Source organism: Rattus norvegicus, chromosome 2, assembly GCF_021556685.1.
Source record: "Rattus norvegicus strain SHRSP/BbbUtx chromosome 2, alternate assembly SHRSP_T2T, whole genome shotgun sequence".
In the NCBI taxonomy this organism is placed as follows: Eukaryota; Metazoa; Chordata; class Mammalia; order Rodentia; family Muridae; genus Rattus; species Rattus norvegicus.
In genome coordinates this window covers 199,275,001-199,298,586 of record NC_141535.1, presented here as the reverse complement: position 1 = coordinate 199,298,586, position 23,586 = coordinate 199,275,001, and the positions used below count along the sequence as shown (strand labels likewise).

Below are 23,586 nucleotides of genomic sequence, written 5' to 3'. Positions count from 1 at the left end.
ACAGCAAACTGATAAAAATCACGGTCCATTTCTGAGAAAGGGTCTCCAGGATGTTGTCCCTGAGACCACTGTGGTTGCATCCAGGAACAGAGCTGCCAAGCCCGTGTTGAATGCTCCTTTGAGACACACTTGGATTCCCACTCTCAGAAGATGATGTAACACGGCAGAGATAGAGACTAAGTCCGATCTATCAAGGATGGAGACTAGAACTCGAGGCCTTGAAGAAGTCAGCTGTGAACTAACTCTTCTATCTCCCGGTGACCTCGCTCTAGCTTCTTCATTTCCTGATTCTTATATCCTTTACCGACTAAGAGGACAGAATCTAAGACAGAAAAAGCTTGAACAACAAACACATCTCTACTCGCATGCTTACCAACCGAACTATACTCCACTGCGTGGAGGTGGCATAGATAAACAATCTACTTCTGAGATTTTCATGTCTTACCCAACCTTCAACACACATCCTTGTGTATCATTGAGTGTTTGTCTGATTGCTCCTTAAACTCATAAAAGTTGTGAGTTATTGTTATGGTCCCTTCTACAGGAACCAAATACATTATATTCTTAAATATTTATGTATTAAAACATTTGCATTTGTCTTAATGAATTATACATTTAGAAATGCTTAAGGAAGTTTTTTTTTTAAGGAGAACCATAACCAGTGACAGTCACCAGGGAACCGAGAACAATGTTCAGCCCCTGTGTCTCATTCAAATCTATGAATAATAAGTTCATAATTGCTCAATAAATCTCGAATGTGTATGTGACACTTCACATACCAAGCACAAAGAGCTTTGCAAACAATAACCATTCAGGAAATAGCACTGCACAGAACAACATGGGAGACAGGAAGCACAGAGACATGGACTTACCTGATTCCTGTGGCCAATGCTATTGGTGTTCGGGATAGGCGAGATAATGTTTCTATAACCTGAAGAAAAGAGAAGAAAACGTTTATTGAGCTTGCACGTAATAAGACTCAACACTTTTCTCAAAAGCAACAGTTTTCCCATTCAATGTTAACAACAATGAAATATATCAATTTATAGATTCAAAAGGTATAGAACAGAAGAGTCATGACTGGAAAGCTTAAAAGCTCAGATAATACCAGTGTTCCTTTTCATGACTTAAACCAGATTTCCAATGAGTGTGAGTGACAGCCCCCTTCCAATAAAGCAGGGAGTTAAACGCATTAACCCCAAACATCTGGTGCCTTATACTGGAATATCTTAAAAATCAAATAAGTCTGTATTCCTGAATGTAGTACCCACTAGATAAGTGAAGCTATTTAAGTTAAAAAAAATGCTTAAAAAAATCATACATTTTATTTCCACGGTTGGACTGGCCGGATTCCAAGCGCTCAGTCATCACCGGCTCTGTCACACTTTGGACCACACAGATATCACATAATTCTCACAGCCCAGCAGGCATCGCTGAGCAGCAAAATGGTTGAGAGTTCCAGTTCTTGAGTCTGATCATGCAAGATCAAATCTGGGTTTCACGTTCATTAGCCAGTTAATTCTAAGAAACCACCTAAACTCACTAGGTTTGGTTTCTTCCTCCTGATCAGTCTTCAAAGAAGAACTAATGACCATTAGTCTATTGTAGGGATTAAGTAACAGTGCATGTAAAGTGGTTCAAAGGTAGCAATTCTTTATAATCACCAACTTTAAAGAAATTGCTCAGTGCGTTCAAGAATTCTTCCACTCTAAATTACTTTCAATTATGTATTTCAAAAACGCCTTCAGTACCTAAGCCCAAGAGCGCTCTGTTAACGGTTTTTAGCATGTGTACTTAGTAACTTTGCTCCTCTTTCAATCATTCGACAGAGACTCACTGAGGAAACCAGCTAGATCTAGGACGCATTTTCTCATTAACTGCATTTTTTATGATAAACATGATTGCTCAAACTCTTGCTGTGTGGCTCCTTTTGAGTCAGAATGGCAGTGGGAGAAGACGCACCTGTCTGGATTGAGGTAGCCTAGTGGCTGTCATCTAAAACGCCTCAGCTGCAGGACAGAAATGTGAGCAAGGGTCTCCACCCCGCAAAGGAACCTCTCTCTACAGGGTAGCGGTCCCGTGAATGGGGTCTCAAACTCCTGACTCACGAGGGAGTCTGTTGGGAGGCTTGTGAACTCAGGTGCACTCACCTCCATAAAGCACAGAAGAGCTAATTAACTGCTGCGTGAAGTTATTGGAAGGGGGAGTGCTCATCAAATGTTAGTGAGGTTTTATTATAGAGAATAAAATTAATTACATGGGAAATTGTGATTACACATTGACTATAAATAGCAGTGCCCCGTTGTCCAGGATTCTTGAAAATAGTGAAAAGGATAGGTGTGGCATGTAGGTGTGGCATGTTAGCACTAAAAAGTGGAACGCAGAGAGGACACACATCCGTCGGTTCTGTTTAAACACTCCACGGTGCGTACGCAGCTCAGAACAGCGTGTTCTATGTGACACGTACATAGACTTGTTAACTTAAAAATAATCAAGCACTGCTTCGTCATTTTCAACAAGAGCATAGGGACAGAGGATGCTTCTAATGGTTCCTGGGGGTAAAAGAAAGCAAGAGACCTGGAGACCAGGGGAGCAAAGCTAGTGACCCCAAAACTCTGAAGTTTAACCACCCCAGCCTCCTGCCAAGACACCAGGGAAGAAAAGGAGCTGATATCTGAAGATGCCAAGATTATGTGTTTCTAAGTGCAAAGTGTAGTTTTGGAAAAACTTCTGGCATAATCTGAGTAGTCCTCGGACCTCCGGTTGAGGTAGGGTTTGAGACACAAACCACTGGGACGAGGCAATACTACAGGACCCCAGAGAAGACCTCCCTCTGGTTGTGTTGGGTGCTGTGGCCTTAGGCCCTCTTAGCAAGAAAAACAACACAGCAATAAAATAGCATCACTGCTACTTTAATGTGCATCTTAATGGCTATTTATTTAGTTCTTTGGAGATAATTGTATGATAACTGTAGATTTACGAGATACTTCACTTTCTGTCTTTTACCTGTCAACACTCAGAGTATCTACCATCGCTCCCCCCACCCCTCATGTGCCTTCCCCCTCACTCCTGAAGGGAAGCTGGAACTAAAACTCAAACAACAGAAAGCATACAGCTCGAGTTGTCGTGTACCCATCTGCCACCAGAGGGAGCCAGACGATAGTCTATTACCTCAGTTCCACTGGTTCCCTTTAAGCACACTGAAAATTTGGCTAAGCAACCCGTATGATTTAAGGGTGGTTGTTAATTATGTTCAATGGAAAGATTGCATAGTGATCTTACAATGAGTGGCTGTGAGACCTCTTACTTTTATGTGTATCCTCCTACATATACAGCAGTCTAATAGTAAGTTTAGCCAAAACAAGTAAAGGCTGTTCAGTCAATGTGCTGGTTTTAGAACAACATCTACTCTATTAAGACAGTGTTTACAGATTGACAACAGACAAATATACAAATCAGTGCCAGACTCTCAAATCTCCTATATGGATTCCCTACCTTGGCCTGCCCTTCTGAAACTTACAGGCATGAATATTTATAAAATAAAATAAAATAAGACAACAACAAAATATCAAAAGACACCAAAAAGCCTATGTCCCATGAAATATGTTGATTTTTAAATGGTTACTTCAAAATAATAAATTGTGGACATCAATTATCAGAAAGGAGGGTAAGGCAGTAAGGATTCAGCACCCATTAGCTACAGTGACTCCACAACCTGACCAACCTCTCGTACCCACGTCCTCTAACTCCACAGGTAAGGAAACACATTTGTAAGGAAGTCGAGGTTATAGTTGGGCTACTTAGACCTACTGTGTGAGGAAGGTGGGAGAAGTGAGCAAGGCTTCTCATCCCCACTTTAAACTGGAAATTACATCCCAGAAGCAATAGGATCATTGAGAACCTTTTGGAGAGCAGAGAACGGGGCTAATTGCATTAGCGAAAAAGTGAACAGAGGGGACAGGAAGTCATGGGGAGCAGCCAGTAGCCAAAAGTCATACAGGGATTCTCTCCAGGGTCCAAGAGTGCTCTAAGGCAGCCAGAGTGAGACTATAAGAGGTGAGGTACGAGATGGCCTTGGCAGTCTTGGCTGAGCACTGTGGTGTCAGTGAGAGCCATGGTTACTGGGATGCCCTTGGGCACCTTGGCTGTGTACCCTGCAGGCTCAGGAGGGGGAGGAGCCTGGGCACCATAGGAGCGTCCAATCAGCTGCACACCCGGAAGCCTAGGTCTAAATCCCCAGTAGCTTTGCTCAGGGGTCGCCAGAGCTCCACAAGTCAGCCTGAGCCTCCAAGGCACCTTCTCTCTCTGATGCCCTCCCATCCCAACCCGGATCTCATGTTATCTTCTCTCAGACTATGACTATAGTTCTCCCCTGGCACTTAGCGGTCTATTTAAAAGTTTCAAATTCAGCATTTCATCTTTTCTCAAAAGGACTCAAGGTTTTTTCCTAAGTTAATGGGTTGTAAAGGAGTGGAATGCAATCCTCTCTCAAAAACAGATTTATTATGGAGCTGTTTTGAAAATCGAAGACTTTTCTAACACACGCAGAGCCGTGCTTCGTCACTAGCAATCCATCACGGCCGTGCCACCATGCATAAACGTACTTTATTCATCTTAATGGCGTGCGACACCCCAGCACATGTAAAGAATCTAATGAGTTTCCCTTTTTCGCCATGAACGCGTGGCTGCGACGCTCTGCTACAAAGCCAGCACTCGTCCTCCTCGCCAAATGTACACTCAATCACATGCATGTTCTGTTGCGGGAAGGATGGTAAAGGGGTGCCTGCCCGTGAGAGAGAGAAAGAGGAGCGTTCACGGAACTGCGTCCCTGAACTTAGACGCCCTTGAGGGACGTGTGAGAACGCTAATTACTCTGCTCTCCCGCAACGGAAAACATAGTCGGGGCAGGCAACCCAAACTGCTTCCTTCTAGTTCGATTCTCTTAAGAGTCACAGGACACAGACCATCCGCTGCCCCCGTGAGGGAAATGGGAGTGTGTGCCCTGCAAAAATCACTGGATCACAGGGGTCGGGGTGTGTAAATGGCTAGCCTCGCACAAGTGTGGAAATAAGGAATGGCTGAGGAAGGACATCACAGCAAGAGTTAATAGCAGATATGGGGAAGAGAAGCCCAGATTCTCAACCCTAAAGCCAGCAAAACGCCAATGAGGTCCCTGTCCCTTCTTCTGTTTGACAACTTTTCAGTGGTCAGAGCTATTTGACCACTCAGCCTGTCAGTTTAAAAGCTATTACAGGAAGCGAAATGCAACACTGAATAGAGACAAGCTTCCCATTTTTAAACTGTTCTCTCCAAGAGACCCCTGAGAAGATAGCACTCTTTGCTTATCTGGCTCATTGGTGTCTCTGTTGTAATGTGCAACTGAAGCAAGCCGTTTCTGCAGGAGCACTGCTAAAGCCCCTCAGATGTTCTTGAATTAAGGAAGACACAGTCACAGAGAATACGAAATGCTGAAAGAAACTATGGAGTCCAACATGCATATCAACCAAAAAAAAATACAATTTATGCGTGTACCTTCCTGATTTTTCCAAAGTATTCGCTCTCTTAACCTACTCCCTGACCCAATAGCTGGTTTGAATAACACTTCCTGGAGCAGAGATTTTTACAGAGGGGTGAGCTGTGCAGGGCCAATCAGAGACTTGAGGCTTGGGCAATGAGTGCACAACCAGCTTAGCGGTGTAAAAGGGCTAAGCGGCATCACAGCCCTGCAGCCCAAGTGAGCAGCTGTGGCCTGAGACCCAGGTGTGGCACCAAGGCTCCTGCAGGCTCAGAGCCAATTCCCAATGGGATAGAGACAAACACAGGCTCTAAAAGAGGTAACTGGGGACAGGGGTTTCAGGGCGTTGCTCTGGGAGATTCGGACAAAAGCACTGGCATTGAAGGAGAAGTCAGCTGTGATCTAAAGACAGCCAAGGGAACTAGAATGTTACGCTTAACTCCAGAGTCTTGACAATGAGGCCCAGTTCTAAACCCAGCCAGATGGTGAATTCAGATTAGCAATATATTTCACCTTCGGTCTCCTAGGAAATCAAAAGAACTCATTACATTAATTTTCTTTGCAATTCCAATTTCACACAGTAAATTACCCCATTAGGATACACGGCAGCTCAGTGTCACTTCCAGTCACATGTTTCAGAGATTTCCATGAACACTGGCTGTTGGTTCATCACTTTCCCCTGCAGGGCGCTGTCACAAAAATGCTCCTAGCACCAAACAAAGAAATACAGCCAGAGGAGATAGGCAAGCATCCTTTCTGGTCAAGATTATAAAACTTGGGAAAAAACTTTCCATTGTTCTTGTATTTGTATAGCTTTAATGGGTCAAATTTACAGCATGTGCTGACCTCAGTGAAAGTCACAAATGAAAAGGTTATTTTTTTTTCTTTGTTGAATCACCATAATTGAACTTACAAAGAGTAACTACCTCCCTTAGGAATAGTGTGCCCCAGGCTTGTGATGTAAGCAGACTGAAACCAAGACTTTCTTAGTTCAAATTCAGCATCCTTCTCCCACTGAATGGACTAATAAGAGACAGTAACTTGCTTCTCTTTCATATGGGGAACTTTAGGAAAACATTACCCATGACACGAGTCTGTTGTGAAGGTACGATGAAGTAATCTGGGAATACACTTGTCTCAGGAAATACTTCTGTGCAACTACGGTTCTACTCTCTGCCTTGTCAGTCTTCGTCCTCTACCTACCTCCAAACACCCCAAGAGAAGGGCATCTTTCCCTTAAAACCTACTTCCTCTATCAGTGACCTTCCCACATCCCACTCTTCTCCTTCCCACAGCTGGACAATCAAAAGATTTTTCTAGAAGCCTTCCCCATATCTAACCCTTGTCAATCAGCTCAGATCCGCCCCCTCCTCTTTCCCTGTGCCTCTGCCTTGCTACAGTCCCCCTGTTTCATTTCTTGTGCTAGAATAGCTGCCAGTTTGTCTCTGACTTCTAGTTCATCTCTCATTGAATTCACCTTCTACCTGGCTACCACAGGGGCTAAATCATATTTCCAACAGTCATTGTGATAACCCCACCCCGCCCCCATCTGAACGTTCACCTATATCCTTCTTACAAAGAGCTGCAGTTGCTAAGAAGCACACGCTAGGGTTCCTACAGTCTCTGTCCCTCCAGCCCCCTCTCCACTCCTCTTACATTTGCCATACTAGGACAGACCCAGCCACACTGTCTACTGTGATCTAAGCAGCTCTCAGAATCCTACCTTTCGAACAGTGGTTCCCAACCTCCTTAATGGCCCTTTAATACAGTTGTTCATGTTGCGGTGACCCCCAACAATAAAATTATGTCATTGCTACTTCATAACTGTAATTTTGCTGGTAACCTAATGTTGCTATGAATCATAATGTAAATACCGGTGTTTTCTGATGATCTTAAGTAATCCCTGTGAAAGGGTTGTTTGAACCCCCCCCAAAGGGGTTATGACTCACAGATTGAAAACTGCTGCTTTAGACCATGAAGGAATATAATACCTCAATGTTATAATCTATACAAGGGCATTCAAAATTAAATGCTTCCTGCTAAAAGATAGGTGGAAGGAAGCACACAGAGAACAACAGCACCAATGTTCAAACACCAACTAAAAGACTGTGAGAAACCTGTATTATACAGGGTTCCGTCGCCCTGGTCCAAAGGCCTGGGAGCATAGTCTGAATGGGAAACTCAAGTGCAAAAGCAACCATCCTGCAAATGTGATCTCTGCATGGCATACACCGTGCCTTTAAACTAGGGGTAGAGACACAAGAGCGGCTTTGAGCAAGTTCAGTAAGGACAATTCAGGTGAATATCAGGGCTGCAGCAGCACTGTAGAGGCTGTGGCAGGCAATGTCACCACAAGCTCCCGGAGCCACAGCTGACTAGCAAGCTCTTCCCCGGGGGCAGGGCCTGTGTTCCTGCCTGGTCTGGTCACGGGTGTCAATGTGGTCTTACAGAAATGGAGGGAAGTTTTGTATGGCTAAAAGGACCTGAGAATTTTAACACATGTTCGCAGCCGTCCCACACATCACACAGGTGAGGCTGAGTCCTACAACTGACCAGGGAGGCCAACGACTGTGGCTACCTTAAAGAACAGCATGGAGACTGTCAAAAAGGAGAGCCAATGCTGCAGGGGTGGGGTCCCACAGTGAGAAGAACGTGGCATTGATTCACAGCTGGAGACACCTCAATTTGTCTCAGCCTCGGGGTACCTAAGGGAGAATGAAGGACCGAACGTGTACAAAGCACCTAGCAGAGGAATGATTGCCAGGGTAAGAATAAAATGACACCCACACTAGCCAGCTTGCTAACTCGTGCTGGTCATTCTATAACGTGCTTGAAAATGCTCATTTTCATATGTGCTTGAACGGTTAAAATGCAGGTAAACTAATTCATTATTATGTAGCCTACACACCAAAGCCAAGTCAACACGAATATGTAAGACTCACACAGAACTTAAAATTTTTAAAAAGCTTCATTAGAAAAACATTAAAAAATTAATGTATTACAGACACTTGTTTGATATATATGAAATATTATCCCAACAGGCCACTGCTATGAAATTCAAGCCATTTCACATGGTTGTTTTTCCATAATCAATGTTCACAATCTCACGTGTAGTTACAGTTCATCTCAGTTTGTACCGGCTACATCTTGAGCACAGTGGTCACATAGGGACGGTGGCTCCTGTTCTGAAAGAGGGGTCTAGATGATGCCTTTATGGTGCTCAGATTATGGTGAGAAAGGAAAGGAAATCATGTCCTCGGAGACAAAATGACTGGGCTGAAGATATCAGATTAATGTGACAGCCCATGCTTGGTATGAGGCTGCAGGGAGAGAGAGAGAGAAAGAAAGAGAGAGAGAGAAAGAGAGAGAGAGAGAGAGAGAGAGAGAGAGAAACAGACAGACAGATGGAGAGAGACTGAGACACAGAGAGATACACAGAGAGAAACGGAGACAGAAACAGAAACAGCACAGAGACAGAGAGAGACACACAGTCAGAGACAGAGAGAGGGAGGAAAGGAGGGAGGGACCCAAAGACCCCATACAATGAACTCGCGACACTCCAGATTTACTTTGTAGTAGAACCAGAAGAGAGCTTCAGAGATCTGAGAATGTGGTGGTAACCCCTGTGAGGAGGAGAAAACTACCCCTCTCTACAGGATATATTTATATTTATTGCCTATTTCCCCCATCTATAAATGTCACTAGAACACTCAGTCAATCCAGCAGGCATCTAGCTGGATACTAATAAAATGGGATTTTCACAGAAACCAATTTGATCTACCGATCTACCGTCCTTTTTCCTTTCTCGCATTTCTTAGTGTCACCCATGACTTGGGGCCAGACCTAACCATATCAACCCTTACCTTCAACTTCATGTATTACATTTAATCAGCTTTTTAAGATTCTCTTGGATGGTGACTTATGCTAAAAGCTGAGGGTGAGCTTTTACTCTCATTTAACTGCTCTTTGCAGTCTCTTCTCTTCCCACATCTTGGATTTTCCCTTTGTGTCCCTGAACCGTACACAAAGACATTTTTGAAATAGCCTGACAATGTCTGTGGCTTTAACGCTCTGTCACCTGTGACATTTAAATCCTCAGGGAGATGTTTTCTTGTGACCCCCAGAAAGCTTCTTCTTCTTTCTGAATTTCAGATATGTTCCCATGAGTGGGGAACACTTTTTAGTCACTAGTCACTCCGAGGATAAGTGATTAATCCAGGATCATCTGAATTTCCCTTAGGGTCTGAGTATTTACCAAGAACTGGATCAGAGAAAATAATCCTCTTAGAGGATGTAGAAAGTAGCTCCTTGCTTAGGCTCTGGTACTGAGGGGAGCGAGCACGTCATCTGCCTGCACTAAATGGATAAGGTTGATCATTTTTTTCTCTGACGTAATTCTTCATAGTCTGATTCATCTTGGATGAGATGTTTTAACTAAAAGAACCTGCAGAGCTCACTTAGATGGCAAAACATGAGAAGTGATATTCCTTTCTGTCAAGGCTTCCTCTGAGAATTTTCCAGCCATCTTCAAAGATGGACTATGACAGTGGACAAGGCCAGCACTCCTTCCCTCAGTCAGATGGAGTTCAGCTCCATCTTCCCTCCAACAGTCTAGGAACAGAACAAAAGTTCTGCCTGGGAAATCATGTGTACACAGATGAGACCTCTAAGAATATGAATGTCTACACTGTTAGGTTAGCCACACCCTTGAAATGCTTATCTTGATGGTACTCAAAGTATCCATTTTTATATCCGCTTTTAAATATTGTAATTAAACAAATGCTTTGGACAGAGAAGCAGGGTGGACCTACTCAGTACTGAACCTCCTGGTACTGACTTCAACTCCATAGTCTATACTGGGGTCTAATGTTATTATTTCTCTTTATTTGTATGATTGCCTGTTTTATTTTAACATATGTTTATTTTCTATGTATATATGTAGGCACACACACGACAAAGTATGCATGTGGAGGGCATACGATGACTTGTGGGTTCTTTTTCTATCACGTGGTTTCAGAGGACTGAACTCCGGTCATCAGGTGTGGTGGCTGCTGCCTCTCCCCACTGAGCCATCTCACCGACTGCCTCTTTTCTTTTTATTATCCCATGCCTTACATTCCTCCAAAAAAAAATAAAATACCTTGTGAAAACATGAGGCATTCAAGAACATTCTTTATGAGGATGATCTTTTAGACAATGACAAACTGTTGAATTAAAAGGCAGAAACGACCTAACGTAGCAGGTCAGACTTAAATATTACTCGGTTACAAACAGCTGCATAAAGTGTCTCCCAGTACCATGGAAAAGAACATTTGAGCAGATATAGGCTGTCCCCAGGCAATGCCCATGACTTAGATCCCAATGCCCTGGTGATCTGGCAACAGGGACTTTCTGAGTAGAGACTAGGGAGGGTTCTAGTAAGAAAATAGTGTGTAGATTAAGAAGGGAAGAACTGAAAGATACACCACACCCCAGCAAATCACTGCCCCCCTTGATCCTTACAGGACTTCAAAGTCATGCCATAAAACTATAATTCTTGCTGTTGAATACAGAACCAAAATTCAACAATTGGGTAATTGGTTAGTTTAGTCAAAGCAAGGCTAACAGAAAGATCTAATGACATTCTTTTCCAGGACTCTGCTGCCCACACACACATAGAAAGTCCTCAGCATAAAATATTGTCTCAAAGTAGCTTATTCAAATTAGCTTTGCCAACATGATTGCCTCAAAATATCACACAATCTGCAGAGCTCTGGATCCTGGCTTCAGCCTTGCCGTGTTATGGGTTGGGGTTCTCTGTGTCTCAGACCCTCTTGTCCTCCAACTGGTGGCTTCAGATGTTGGAACTTATATAATCAGTTTTGTCACCCTAATAAAATACCTGAAGCTGGATACTTCAAAAAGTATAGAGGTGCAGAGCAAAGGCTAGCCTCACTCACTAACAACTGACTCACCCAATAACTCAATCAGACCACATTAAGCCTTCCAAAGGAGCATCCCTGATCACCTAACTACCTCACATTAGCGCCGCCTTCTAAAGGTTCTCCTGTCTCAGCATCACTACAATGAAGAACAAGCCTCTGGTAAATGAGCCTCCGGGAAGTGAGTCTTATGAAAAGTTACAGGTTTCTAACTACAACTCTACCTCACAAAGCAGCCACAGCTCCGGGCCTCACCAGTAAGTCAACCGGGCCAAGTCTCATCTATCACAAGTCTTAAGGACGGGGTTGGGGATTTAGCTCAGTGGTAGAGCGCTTGCCTAGCAAGCCCTGGGTTCGGTCCCCAGCTCCAAAAACAAAGAAAAGAAGAGAAAAAAAAAACAAGTCTTAAGGAATCTGTTCTTTTAAAAGCAAGACATGAATCTGCGTGTATCCATATTTCACACACTGATGTATGTGATTACAGAGTCTTATAGTGGAAATGGTCTAGTTTTTCTGCCACAGTGTTTGAATACAGGATTGTCCCAATACACAATGACCACCAACTTTCTGGGCTCCGACTGCCTTTTTAAAATGTCTAATTATTTGGGACCAACAGAAGGGTTAAATATCTTCAGTGGAACACCATATGTGACAGGCATTTATAAAGCTTTTAATATAAAGGCACAGGGACACATACCTGTAATCATGCTACTCAGGAAGCTGGGGAGAAATGTCACCACAAGCTCCAGGTCACCCTCTAACTATATATATAAAAAAAAACCCTATCTTTTAAAAAATAAGAAATGCTTTAAAAATAGTTAAAATTAATTAGTTATTTCTACTCTTTGGTTATCCTCTAATTTTTTACCTTAGTTCTCAGGCAATAACAATGATATCATGAAGACAAACAATTTTTTTAAGTTCTATGTTTTTTTTCAGATACTAAAGTATCTGTCTCCCCTGTTGCTACAGGATACATCACTAATAGTCCTCCGGAAATTGATTTCAGCATAACTCACTGGAAAGACTCCTCCACCCACCAAAAGGCTGCGTGGACTCGATTACATTGTGTTCATTAGAGCCTGGTGAATCCCTAAGTCACAGCAGTTCTTAGAACATTGTCATTTTTCACAGCCTAATGAAAACTGGAGAGAACACAACCTACGAGACAACCGGGTGGAGTGGCCAGTCAGTTTATGTTTTAAGATGTAGGTTTTAGTTTTGTTTTATGTGTGTATACACATGAGTATAGGCCATGTGTGCATGGGTGTGCACTGAGATTAGCAGAGGGCATCACATCCCTCCAGCTGCGGTTAAGGACAGTTGTGAGCTATTCAGCTATTTCGGGTTCTGGGACCGAAACTCGGACCTTCGGAAAGAGCAGCAAGCACTCTGCCGAAAGCTGCCGAGTCATCACTCCAGCATTCACCCTAGGTCCTGCCCTCTGAAACATGTTCAAGAAGGCCTTTGGCCTTCCTGCCGCTTGCAGAGGAGGAAACAAACATAAAGAAGGAAGAATATGCTCAGAGCTGACAGGGCTGAGGGCCCCCATCTCCCTGACCTCCCTCCTGATTCCCACCCTAAGGTTGCCTGTGCCTCCAATAAACAGGATATTCAAACACTGCACACAGTGACCCACTAGCAGCAGCAGCTATCCAGTAAGGCACGGTGCTATGCAATTTGAGTTTTGTTTCTATTCCTTGATGTAATGTTCGGTTATTGCTTTGAGACAGGATGCCACCGGGCCCAGCTTGACATTTAATATTATTTATATTAATACATTATCAGTCGCTGCTAATAAGTGCATATTAAATTTGTATTTAGCAAAAATATGTTTAATGAGATGTGCAAAAATGCTTTTCTAATCTTACAGTCAAGGAAATAGTTTTCAAAGTTTCTTCTTGTTGTCATTTAAATGAAATTTGATCGGAAGTCAAGTACTGAGAGGCTACAGGAACTCAGCGAGCCATGCAGAGAGGAGATAGAAAGGCCGAGGTCCTGGGGCCTCGAGGGGGAACAGCCTCCCCCCCATTTCCTGAGCATGGCGCCTTGAAAACATGCCTTCATCCCATTACAGAAGCTCCGGATTTCTCACAAAGTTACCTTATTTCATATTCTATATGTCCAGCCCACTACCATGTGTCGGAAAAACCAATTAACTGTGAAACACTTCCTGATCCAGATTCTCTCAGCTTATGCCTTTTCAGGGTTTGGTGGTCACTCCTTTACCAAAAAAAAAAGGGAAGAAAGAAAAGAAAAAATGAAAAAGACAAGAGAAAAAGCAAACATATCTGGTTCTGAAATAGAGAAAGAAGTAAAACAGAAGTATCAGGAAAAGAAACGTCTCCCACCCTTCCTCAGCTAATTTCTCCACGCTCGAGCTTCTCAGAATGTAACTGAGCGAAATGGAAACCAAGTCACCACAAACGTCCGGGGGCTGCCTGGCTTGAGCATAGAACGTGTAAATTGATTACTTTTCAGTAGTAATGACTCATTATCTTCAGCCTACAAGGGCAAAATTACACTTTAGAATATTTGGTAGAATTTCCCTTGCTGTTAAATTACTTTAACTGTGAGTAAAGCGGGGGATGTAATACTAACTCTCTCATGGGTTTTGTTTTGTCTTGTCTCGTTTGAGAAAGGGTTCCACTGAGTAGCCTGGGCTGTCCTGGAATTTGCTATGTAGACGATGCTGGCCACAAACTCACAGAGCTCTTTCTGTCTCTGCCCCTCTGCCCCCTGCCCTCCTGCCCCCTGCCACCTACCCCTTCCTCCCTGCCCCTGCACCTACCCCTTCCTCTCAGTGATGGGATTAATGGTGTGAGCCACTGTAACCAGGAACGAGGATTCAACAACCCTGATGTAACCACACGTGTAATGATGGCGGTGGATTTTAACTTGTAGTGCTCATCACCCCAAACGGAGCGGTTTTAAACCCATGGAAATCAACTCTTGGTGTCTAGGTGTCAAGATGATCGGTTCAAATCCAAGTACCTCTCTAAGAAAGATGATTTCCACATGAATGTTAATAGTTCCTTCTGGTCGTTTTCAAATGTTTCGTTTCAACTATGTAGACATTTGGAAACACGAAACTGGTGTTCCCCTCTGCCTCACAACTTATAGAACGAGAAGGGATTTCACCAGCCTCTACAAATGAATGAGACAAGGGGGAGAGAAACCATTACACGTGACCTTGAATTTCATACATTTAAAGAGCATCCCCTAGAGTTGTTCCACAGGCACAGCAACCTAATTCTTCAGAACTTTATACATTCCAACTCGCACAGTCTGACTGAGCTCTGAGATCACTCGCAGTCCACAAATGCTTTCAGCCATTCCGCTTGGCTTCATGAGACTCTGACTGTCCTGGAACTCACTCTGTAGACCAGGCTGGCCTTGAACTCGTAGAGATCAGCCTGCCTCAGCCTCCCAAGTGCTGGAATCTAAGGTGTGCACCACTATGTCCAACCCAGCTATTTCTTTTGAGATGGTTCTTTAAGAAAGATAGAGGACACTTGCATGTTTTTTTTTCTCCTTCTTTTCTATTGAATGGAACATTGAACTCAGTTTTGAGAAGGAACGACAAGTCAGCAAATGCCATTGCTCCCTCTAAACTCACGCTCCTTGGAAAGTTACTAATCCAAACCAAGAACTGGGACTTAACAATTCACAGAAATACAATATTCAGATTATCCCAACAAATTTGGCTATTTTCACACTCATGACAAATAATGACTAATTCAGACCCCAGATGTCTTCTTAGGAAAATGTTTCCAATACGCATATTTAATAGTGCCTTGAAATAGAGGTATTTCACAATATCCTGGAAGGCTTATTTGACATACAACTCTTTAAAGCTTTCAATACTAAAAATTTCTAACCGTAACTGAACTATGGACCGTTGCTAAGGGACATTACACCTTTGAACTGCCTGTGTTCAAGGACAACTGTTGAACAAAGGCATTGCCAAGATGAATGACGGTGACGTGCGAGGCCCCAGATGAAAGTGCGTTGTTGAAAATGCTCATTAAATAATCCAATCCGAAGCAGATACACACATCCTGTTTTAAATTGCTTTTAAAACTCAATGCTCAAACTCTTTTAGAATGACATTTTTTAATGGGCAGTCTTGCAACAAAACTGCCAAGAAAAGGCAATTTATAGTAATAAAACTAGTAATCTAGAAAGTGGTCTGTTTGTTTTTGTTTTTTTTTTTTTTAATCATGGGTCATGTGTTTAGTCCAACCTCACAGTGAAAGCAATTCATTATTGACACTCCCATTAAAGTCAGCTGCCCTGAGAAGTCAGAGAACTCTGAGACACGGGCCCTACCTGGGACTGTCTAGATTCCAAATCTGAGATGCTGGCCTGCCACAGTTTCTGTGACCTTTCGTATACATTTCCAACTTGACTAGATCTAGAGAATTTTTAGTGTAAGAATAATTATTAGCATGCTTCTTCTTATTCCTCATACAAGCACCCATTGCCCTGATGCTGGACACATGAAAAAATCAAGAATCACATGGTATGTGGATTTATGGACGTTCCGCATAGTACCCTGGGATGGTATTAAACTTATGGCAATCCTCCTGCCTCTGGCTCTCTTGGACTCAGGATTACAGGTGTACAGAAGCACACCTGGCCTGCCAAATCACCTGTTACACCTGATCCCTTCCACACACAACTACTTACTCTAACATGTTTAGCATGAGTTGAAGCAGCTTTGAATTCCTTCATTTGGCTACATGCCAGTTCTCAAAGTCAAAAGCCAAACAAAGTAAACTTCTTCCCTGCCTCAGATACTCTGGTAAATCAACAAAAGCAGACTATGGCATACCCTAAATGCCATAAGGCCTAAATACGCCTATTTTCCATATTAAAGTTGAGTGAGATCTGGATCATTTGTAGCGTAAGACTTATTATTATCATGCCTCTTCTCAATCCTCATGGAAGCCCCTGTTGCCCTGGTACAAACTCATGAGGTTTTCTCTCGGTCTGCCATAACTCTGAACAATGAAAAGAATAATGCTGCCATGTCTAACTATTTATGCATATTACCTAATAATTTCCTGAGAATAAATTCTTAGAAGTTTAGCTTCTAGACCAATAGATATCTACATTTTTAAGCGTTCCAAATAAACACCATTAGACTTTAAGGGTTTTTTGGTGGTGGTGGTGATGGTGGTGGTGGTAGGTTTTGTGTGGGCAGGTCTTTTTTCTGTATGTAAGAGAGAGACAGTTAGGAAGAGAAAGATACAGAGGGACTGTGTGCATGTCTTTGTGTGTGAAGGTATATGTATGTGTTTATGTGTGTGCATGAATGGGCATGTATGAGTGTGTAAGTGTGTGAGTGTGTGTGTGAGTGTGTGTGAGTGTGTGTGTGTGTGTGTGTGTGTGTATCTCTATTTTAACTTCCCTATGAATAATGTTTTAAGTTACTCATGTGGCTGAGTGAAACCCTCCTTAAAACCAAAAAGATTATTTTGCTCTCACATTGTTCCCTCTCTAACCCTTGAGAAGCATACAGAGATGGTCTTGTGGGTCTTCTCTTTCTTAATCATTTCTTACATTGTCTTTGGCACAGAAGGAAAGAGCCAAAGTCTTGCAGCTGCCTTCTCTGAACTTTACCTCTTACCACTGCCCTCTGCCCAGCTGAGTTCAGCAGCCTTTGTGGGCAGATTCATCACTATAATTAGTCACAAACTAGGAGCTCTGGGAAAATCCACATATCCTTCCTAAAAGCATAAAATTCACTAGGCAACACTACTACCTGGCCTTACCGCCACAATTCCAATAGAATTTTTTGACAAATCCCTTTTAATGCTACTTCTCCACTGTGCAAAATGTTCCCCTAGGCTCACACTGCTTGAACACTGGTCCTCACTGGTGACAGTGTTTTGGGAGGATGTGGAACCTAGCTAGAGAGAGTGGGGTAGTTAGTGGTTGGACTTGGAGGGTGAGAGCTTCCTCAGCTTCTTGTGCTAGCTTCTCTCTGCTTCTTACCAGCTGGCAAGATGGGAAGAAGCTGTTTCCATGTTCCTGCTACTAAGACCTCTGCCATGTTTTTCCTGTGGTGAAATCTAATATGAAAGACCAAACCTTCCTTCCACTGAGATGCTCCTTTTGTGTGTTATATCTGGTGAGAACGTAGCAAGAGCAATACTGTAATGCTAAATTTGCTCTCCAGCCATCTTCCCCAAATGACCTGGGCCTGAAATTGGAAATGAGAGGGGTGATTTGTGTTTCTGTACACCACAGAAAAGAAGACTATCTGGAGCCATATCAATGATCTGGACTCCTTAAAGAATCTTCAGAAGAATCCTCTTTAAGGTAGTTAAGGTACCAGGCTAGAGAGATGGCCCAGTGGTTAAGAGCACTGACTGCTGTTTCAGAGGTCCTGAGTTCAATTCCCTGCAACCACATGGTGGCTCACAACCATCTGTAATGGGATCTGATGCCCTCTTCTGGTGTGTCTGAAGACAGGTAAAGAGTACTCATATAAATAAAATAAATAAATCTTTTTTTTTTAAAAAAAAAAAAGGTAATTAAGCTACCCTGTCATTTACCAAAAAGGGCCTGCACTAAGAAACACAACATTATTCAAATCTCACAAGATTTTGAGAAACGTGTGTTTTCATGAAAACTCTGAATTTTTTTATGTTTTCAGAAATCACTTCTCTGTTGCTAATATTTGACCACAAAAGAAAAAGTTGATAAGAATTTTGCTGAGACATTGCCAATAACAAGACAAAAACCAAATTGATCTGAACTCCAAGTCCAGTAGCCTAAGCACTGGCCTCTGGAGTTGGCTAAAGTCATTAGATAGGTGCGGGTATCGCTGATTTGTGGGTGGCATCCACACCCCTCCCTTAGTGGATTCTATTCTTCACAACCTTAAAACACCAGAAGAGAGAAGAACAGAGAGAAAAACAGAGGTGGGAATGGAAGCCTTTATATGCTTATTGTCAGAACCAGAACTCTGATCTTACGGTCCTGCACAGGAAACTGAGCTTAGACCTAGAAATTCATGTAATTGTGTTCATCTACGGCCAAAGAAATTAAAGATACTCCAAGTTGGTAGGAACCAAGAATATTGTCATTACTATTAATATTGCATGAAAGTTGATAAATTTTCATTGGCTTATATTAATGTGGTTTTAATCATTATATGTATATAAAACTAAATTTTTCTTCTGATTTAGGCTTTTCATTTACTATTGTAGGGCTGAGTCTCCTTGGTGCATCAGTTGAACAATCTTATTTTTCTGTCCAAACCCAATCTCTGAATATGTGTTCATATCCCAACCTGGCTCCTGAACACATTTTTTCTACTCATCCAGAATGTCCTGAGATCAACACATGGAAAGCAGGAAGGAGACATCAGGAAATGGGTCAAAGACATCAGCAGACAGAGGGCTAGTCAGAAGAAAGAATGGGCAGCAGAGAGCAGCCACCAAGACAGCAAAGGAAAGTGGATCTAAACAGGAAACAAAGTGAGAGAGCCATCAGAAACCATTGAGCAGATGGGAAGTGTCATTGTCTATGTGGAATGACAAGCAGACAGGCCAACTTTTTGAAGTGTTCTTCCTCAGGCATGTCCTGAGCTAACAGTTTAACTTTTTGAGATACCAAAAGCCACAGACAGAAGACAGAAGACCAAAAAATGGCAAGGGTGTGCTGACTTAATCTAAAGCGTATTAGAATGTGCACAGACCTCTTGAACAAAGCACTGTGCCCAGTGATAACCCCAAGACATCCTGCTCCTCACACTCAGGGGTCACCTGGGTAGAGGAACAGTCAGCTTGACACTGGAACTGTGTGGGGTGACAAGGGTATGACTAGGTGTCTGGTTGACATTGTGCTCTAAACAGAATGGAATTTTTAAGGGAGCCTCACAGATAAAAGCAATCCTAGACAAGCATCAACACGGAATAACAGGAAAATAGAGAATGATACGTGGCAAACAGGAGAAATATAATAAGATCGGCAAGAGGAAAAGTCAAATATAGCCTTGAGTTATACCAAAGTAATTCTAGATTACATACTTCCCAACATTTTGTAAGGTTACAAACACCATAGATGGCAAGAAGTTAAAACGGACCATTTTAGTAGATTGAGATTCAGGAAAGAACAGAATTGCTACACAGAAATGTAATCAAAAGCAAATACATTGCCGGCAAAAAGAAAATGCTTTTAGCATCTAAACAAGAGTCTCAAATCAATATGAAAACTATTAATAACCACAAGGAAATATGGAAAGCCACACACTCAGGAGAAGAGGACAAAAGGTGGCAAACCCAGCGTGAATCTTTTCACTTCTCGGGGGGAATTCTGTGTAGCAAGAATAATACACACTTGTATTTCAAGATCACAAAACTAAACAAAATTCCCATTTCATAATAAAATTACATTTTGGAAAAAAATGTTAAAATAGTATCATTGACAGAAGCTAAGATAGAGGGACAGCTCTACAGAGCTAACTTGTAGGAAATTACCTGAGACAAAGCAAATAGATTCCAGTTCTGCCTATGAGCCAGTTATGGTCTCATTCACAAAGCATATAGACTGTATCTATGCACAATGGTGAATGGTCTCAATGAAGGGATATCTCTGAAAAACATATATAAAGTAGTGTGGTGGCTCGAATGAAAAGTTTTCTGTGCAAGCTCCTGTGTTTGAATGCTTGATCCCCAGATGGTGCACATTTGGGAAGGTTATAAAACCTTAAGGACATAGAGGAAGTGTGTCACTGGGGACAGTCTTTAATGTTACTCACCCTCACCTTACTTCCTGTTCTCAATCTTTGATTCCTGTGTCTAGATAAAAATGTGATCAGCCAGCTTCTTAACCTGTTATCATGATTTGACAATTGCCATGTCCTTTCACCACGATGAATGGTACCCGTCTGGAACTGTAAGGTAAAATAAACCCTGCCTTTCTTCCTTATGCTGCTTTTGCCAGGATATTTTAGCAAGCATCTAACACAGAAAGGGAAATTTAATAACAGACAAGGAAAAAGAACACTAACCCACCCATAGGAATGTGATTGATGTACTGCTTTGTGATTACCCAAGTGTGCATGTAAAGGCCGAAGGGCAGCTTGTAGGAGTTGGTTCTCTCCTTCCACCATGTGGGTCCCCGATATCAAACAAAAATCACCAGGCTTAGCAGCAAGTGCCCTTACATACAGAGCCATCTCATCAGTTCAACCTTGTTATTTCCTAGTGTGATTCCCAGTGTGTATGAAGTTAAGATATGGAGCTCGTCAGCATCACAATACTATACCCGAAGGATGGGACACACACACACACACACACACACACACACACACACACACACATACACACACACACACACACACACACACACAGCTATTTAAGATATTCAACAGTATTAATTCTATATGGAGAGCAATGTACACAAAACCCACAAGCCCAAGCAAATGACCTTCACTTCTAAATCAACTTCCTTTGTGATTTAAATGATTTAAAAACAACCCTTGGCTAAGGAGATGGCTCCATTGATAAACTCTCTCTCCTCTCTCTCTCTCTCTCTCTCTCTCTCTCTCTCTCTCTCTCTCTTTCTCTCTCTCTCTCTCTAATGCTAAGTAGAAACCAAAACCTAAGTTTTATTTCTCTTTCAGTTAATCGCCAAGCAAGATCCTATCTGGAGTCTAATACTAGCAGAAAAAGGACTGTGGGTATGACCCAGTAATTGGTCCTGACACAAGCTAGACAAGAACACTAAGTATAATCCTCAACACAGGGGTGGAGAAGATGTGTATATGCAATGGGGCAGCCTCTTTAGCTGGGAGAGGGTCAGAAAAAAACATAAAAATAAAGGAATTAAAAATACTTGATGAATTAAAAACTAAGAAGCAAAAGGTCACTGAATTCTAAACCCAAGTGCATATCACAAACATTTAAATATCAAGACATCATTCAATATGGCAACTGTGGTGGTATGAAGATTTCAAGGAAAAGGAGAAACAAACTAAACCCAAGAAAAGGCAGCAAGTGGACATTAATAAAGAACAGGAATGACTTCTAGACACAAGCCAATCACATCTACTTTCCTCAGCTGATGGAGAATGGGAATGCAAGTCAAAAGTGACCCAAAGGTCACTGACTCCTCAACGATCCAAAGGCTGATCTTCATATGGGATGCATGGTGACAACTGCGCTTCTGCGAGAGTGCCCTGGCAGTAACCAACATGGCTGATCCAAGGGGCGAAAGTACTACTTGTAAGAGCAGACAACGATTACTGAGAAGCTTCAAAACCAAGGTGTTGATGCTGTAAACTGGTGTGTTGGCCCCATTATGGAAAGGAAGCTGCCTAACTAAAAGCATCTTCATACCACCGGGTATGTTACTCCAGATGATGAATGCAAAAGAGACTTCCAAAGTTCCTGGGCCCCAAGGAATGAAAAATGCACAATTTTCCTTATATTTGACATAAGGAGAAATAGCATTGTCCTGAATAAGTTGAAATGGAAGCTTGGTTAGATACTCCAGTTTCTGTCACTTGTGTGTGATCTACCTTCTCTGCATGAAGAATTCCTGTCTTAGAAGTGGGAGCCCACACCTCACTCTAACATAGAGCTGCCCATCACTTGCATCCCAGCCTTCACCTCAGCCTAGGGCTTTGCACACATGACCTATATTATGCCACTTAGATACTCCAGTCCCAGACTTCCACTCAGGGGGTTGTGAAATGAGAAAAATGTGCATTTGCACCGTCACAGTAATGATTAACATCTAAAGTCAGGGCTGGGGCTGTGCCTGAAATCCAGGACAACCACGCTGTCTCAAAGACAGTGTGCCTGGCAGCTCACATGACCAGGCAAGCTCCATTGGCCCCTGCAGGCTCTTTTCCTGCCTGCTAGGTACCAAGGCCTTGGCAAGGACTCAGGGAGTGACTCAGACCCCACTCTTTGGCTTACAGCTACAAATCTGGATTCCTGTAGACATGGATGAGAACAACTTGTGAACACCCAGCAAAACGTTTGCTTGAAGACGGGGTATTTGTAATAGAAATCAACACAATCTACCACAGGGTACTATCTGTTTATGCCATTAGGAATCTAGAAACAATATCTCCAAGTTCCAGGTCTTGTCGGTACCCCTTAGACACTTTGCCTAACATAGAGGTAGAATGTTATATTAACAAAAAAGAACACAGGTTTTAGAATCTGGTGACTGTGCACTTGAAGAATGACTTTGACATTTCATACTTGAATGATTTGTTAAAGTGACTTAGCTTACATGAGCCCAACATATAATTTTGAGATATTTAAGTCAATCCTGGGGGAATTGTGAAGTCAAATGATAAGTGCAAAAATCTTCAACTGGTGTCAACTATGCCCGTTTGGGCTCTCAAGCAAGTATGCACTGGTTTCCTAATTAATAACATTGATAACACAGGCCATTTGCAGCCTTATATAACCTCAGCCTTGTCCAGTCCTGGTTACAGCCTTCTTGCTGACTATGATTCTTCTAAGCACACTGTCAAGTGTGTCACTAATAAATGTCACTTAGGTGCCAGATGGGACTGCCTGTAGGTGCTCCTTGGTATCAACATGTAATGCTTTGCTTTTAGCTCGTTCTTTTGCTGCCTATGAATCGTAACACCCTTAGCCTGGAGCCTCAAGTTCTTAGAGTAATATATCCTCACTGTAGATCACTTGTAAAGTCTAGAGAATGCAAGGCAGAGGCAACAGCACAAACCTTTTACAGCTAAAAGCAATCCAACAGAATGTCTATCCAAACGCTCTAATGCTCCAAATGAGCAAAATAAAGTGGAAAGGTGCAAAGACAGCTCCCTCCCACCTACATCACCACTTCCTGTGCCAACCAGCTGTCACTCAGGACCTACAGAGGCCGGATGCCATCAGTCAAGGCACAGTCCTGACTCTAGCCTGGGCCTCATGACTCTAATACAGCACCTACATGTCCAGAGACTGAAGTGCTATCAGACCCCTAGTCTCCAAAGCACGTTCCTCCTGTGACAAGCATCGGAGTCTAAGAAGTACAAGAGCTTCCAGGATGTCCTAAGGGATCCTTCAAAGGGAAGGTTCCAGTCCCTTTCTCTAAGAAGCTCACTACTCGTTGGAGGAATGAATGGCATGTGGTAAAAGACTGACAGAGTCC

The 23,586-nt window shown here is 42.6% G+C and overlaps 1 protein-coding gene across 2 annotated transcripts in view; it reads right to left on the bottom strand.

The window, feature by feature from the left end:
* The window catches only part of Vav3 (vav guanine nucleotide exchange factor 3), a 335,600-nt gene that overhangs the window by 188,654 nt on the left and 123,360 nt on the right, over positions 1 to 23,586 (bottom strand). For both annotated transcript variants that reach the window (XR_015661543.1, NM_001191714.1), the window contains 1 exon segment: positions 873 to 931. Coding sequence is in view for 1 of the 2 variants with exons in the window: in NM_001191714.1 (NP_001178643.1) it covers positions 873 to 931 (59 nt within the window). In the remaining variant the exon portion in view is untranslated.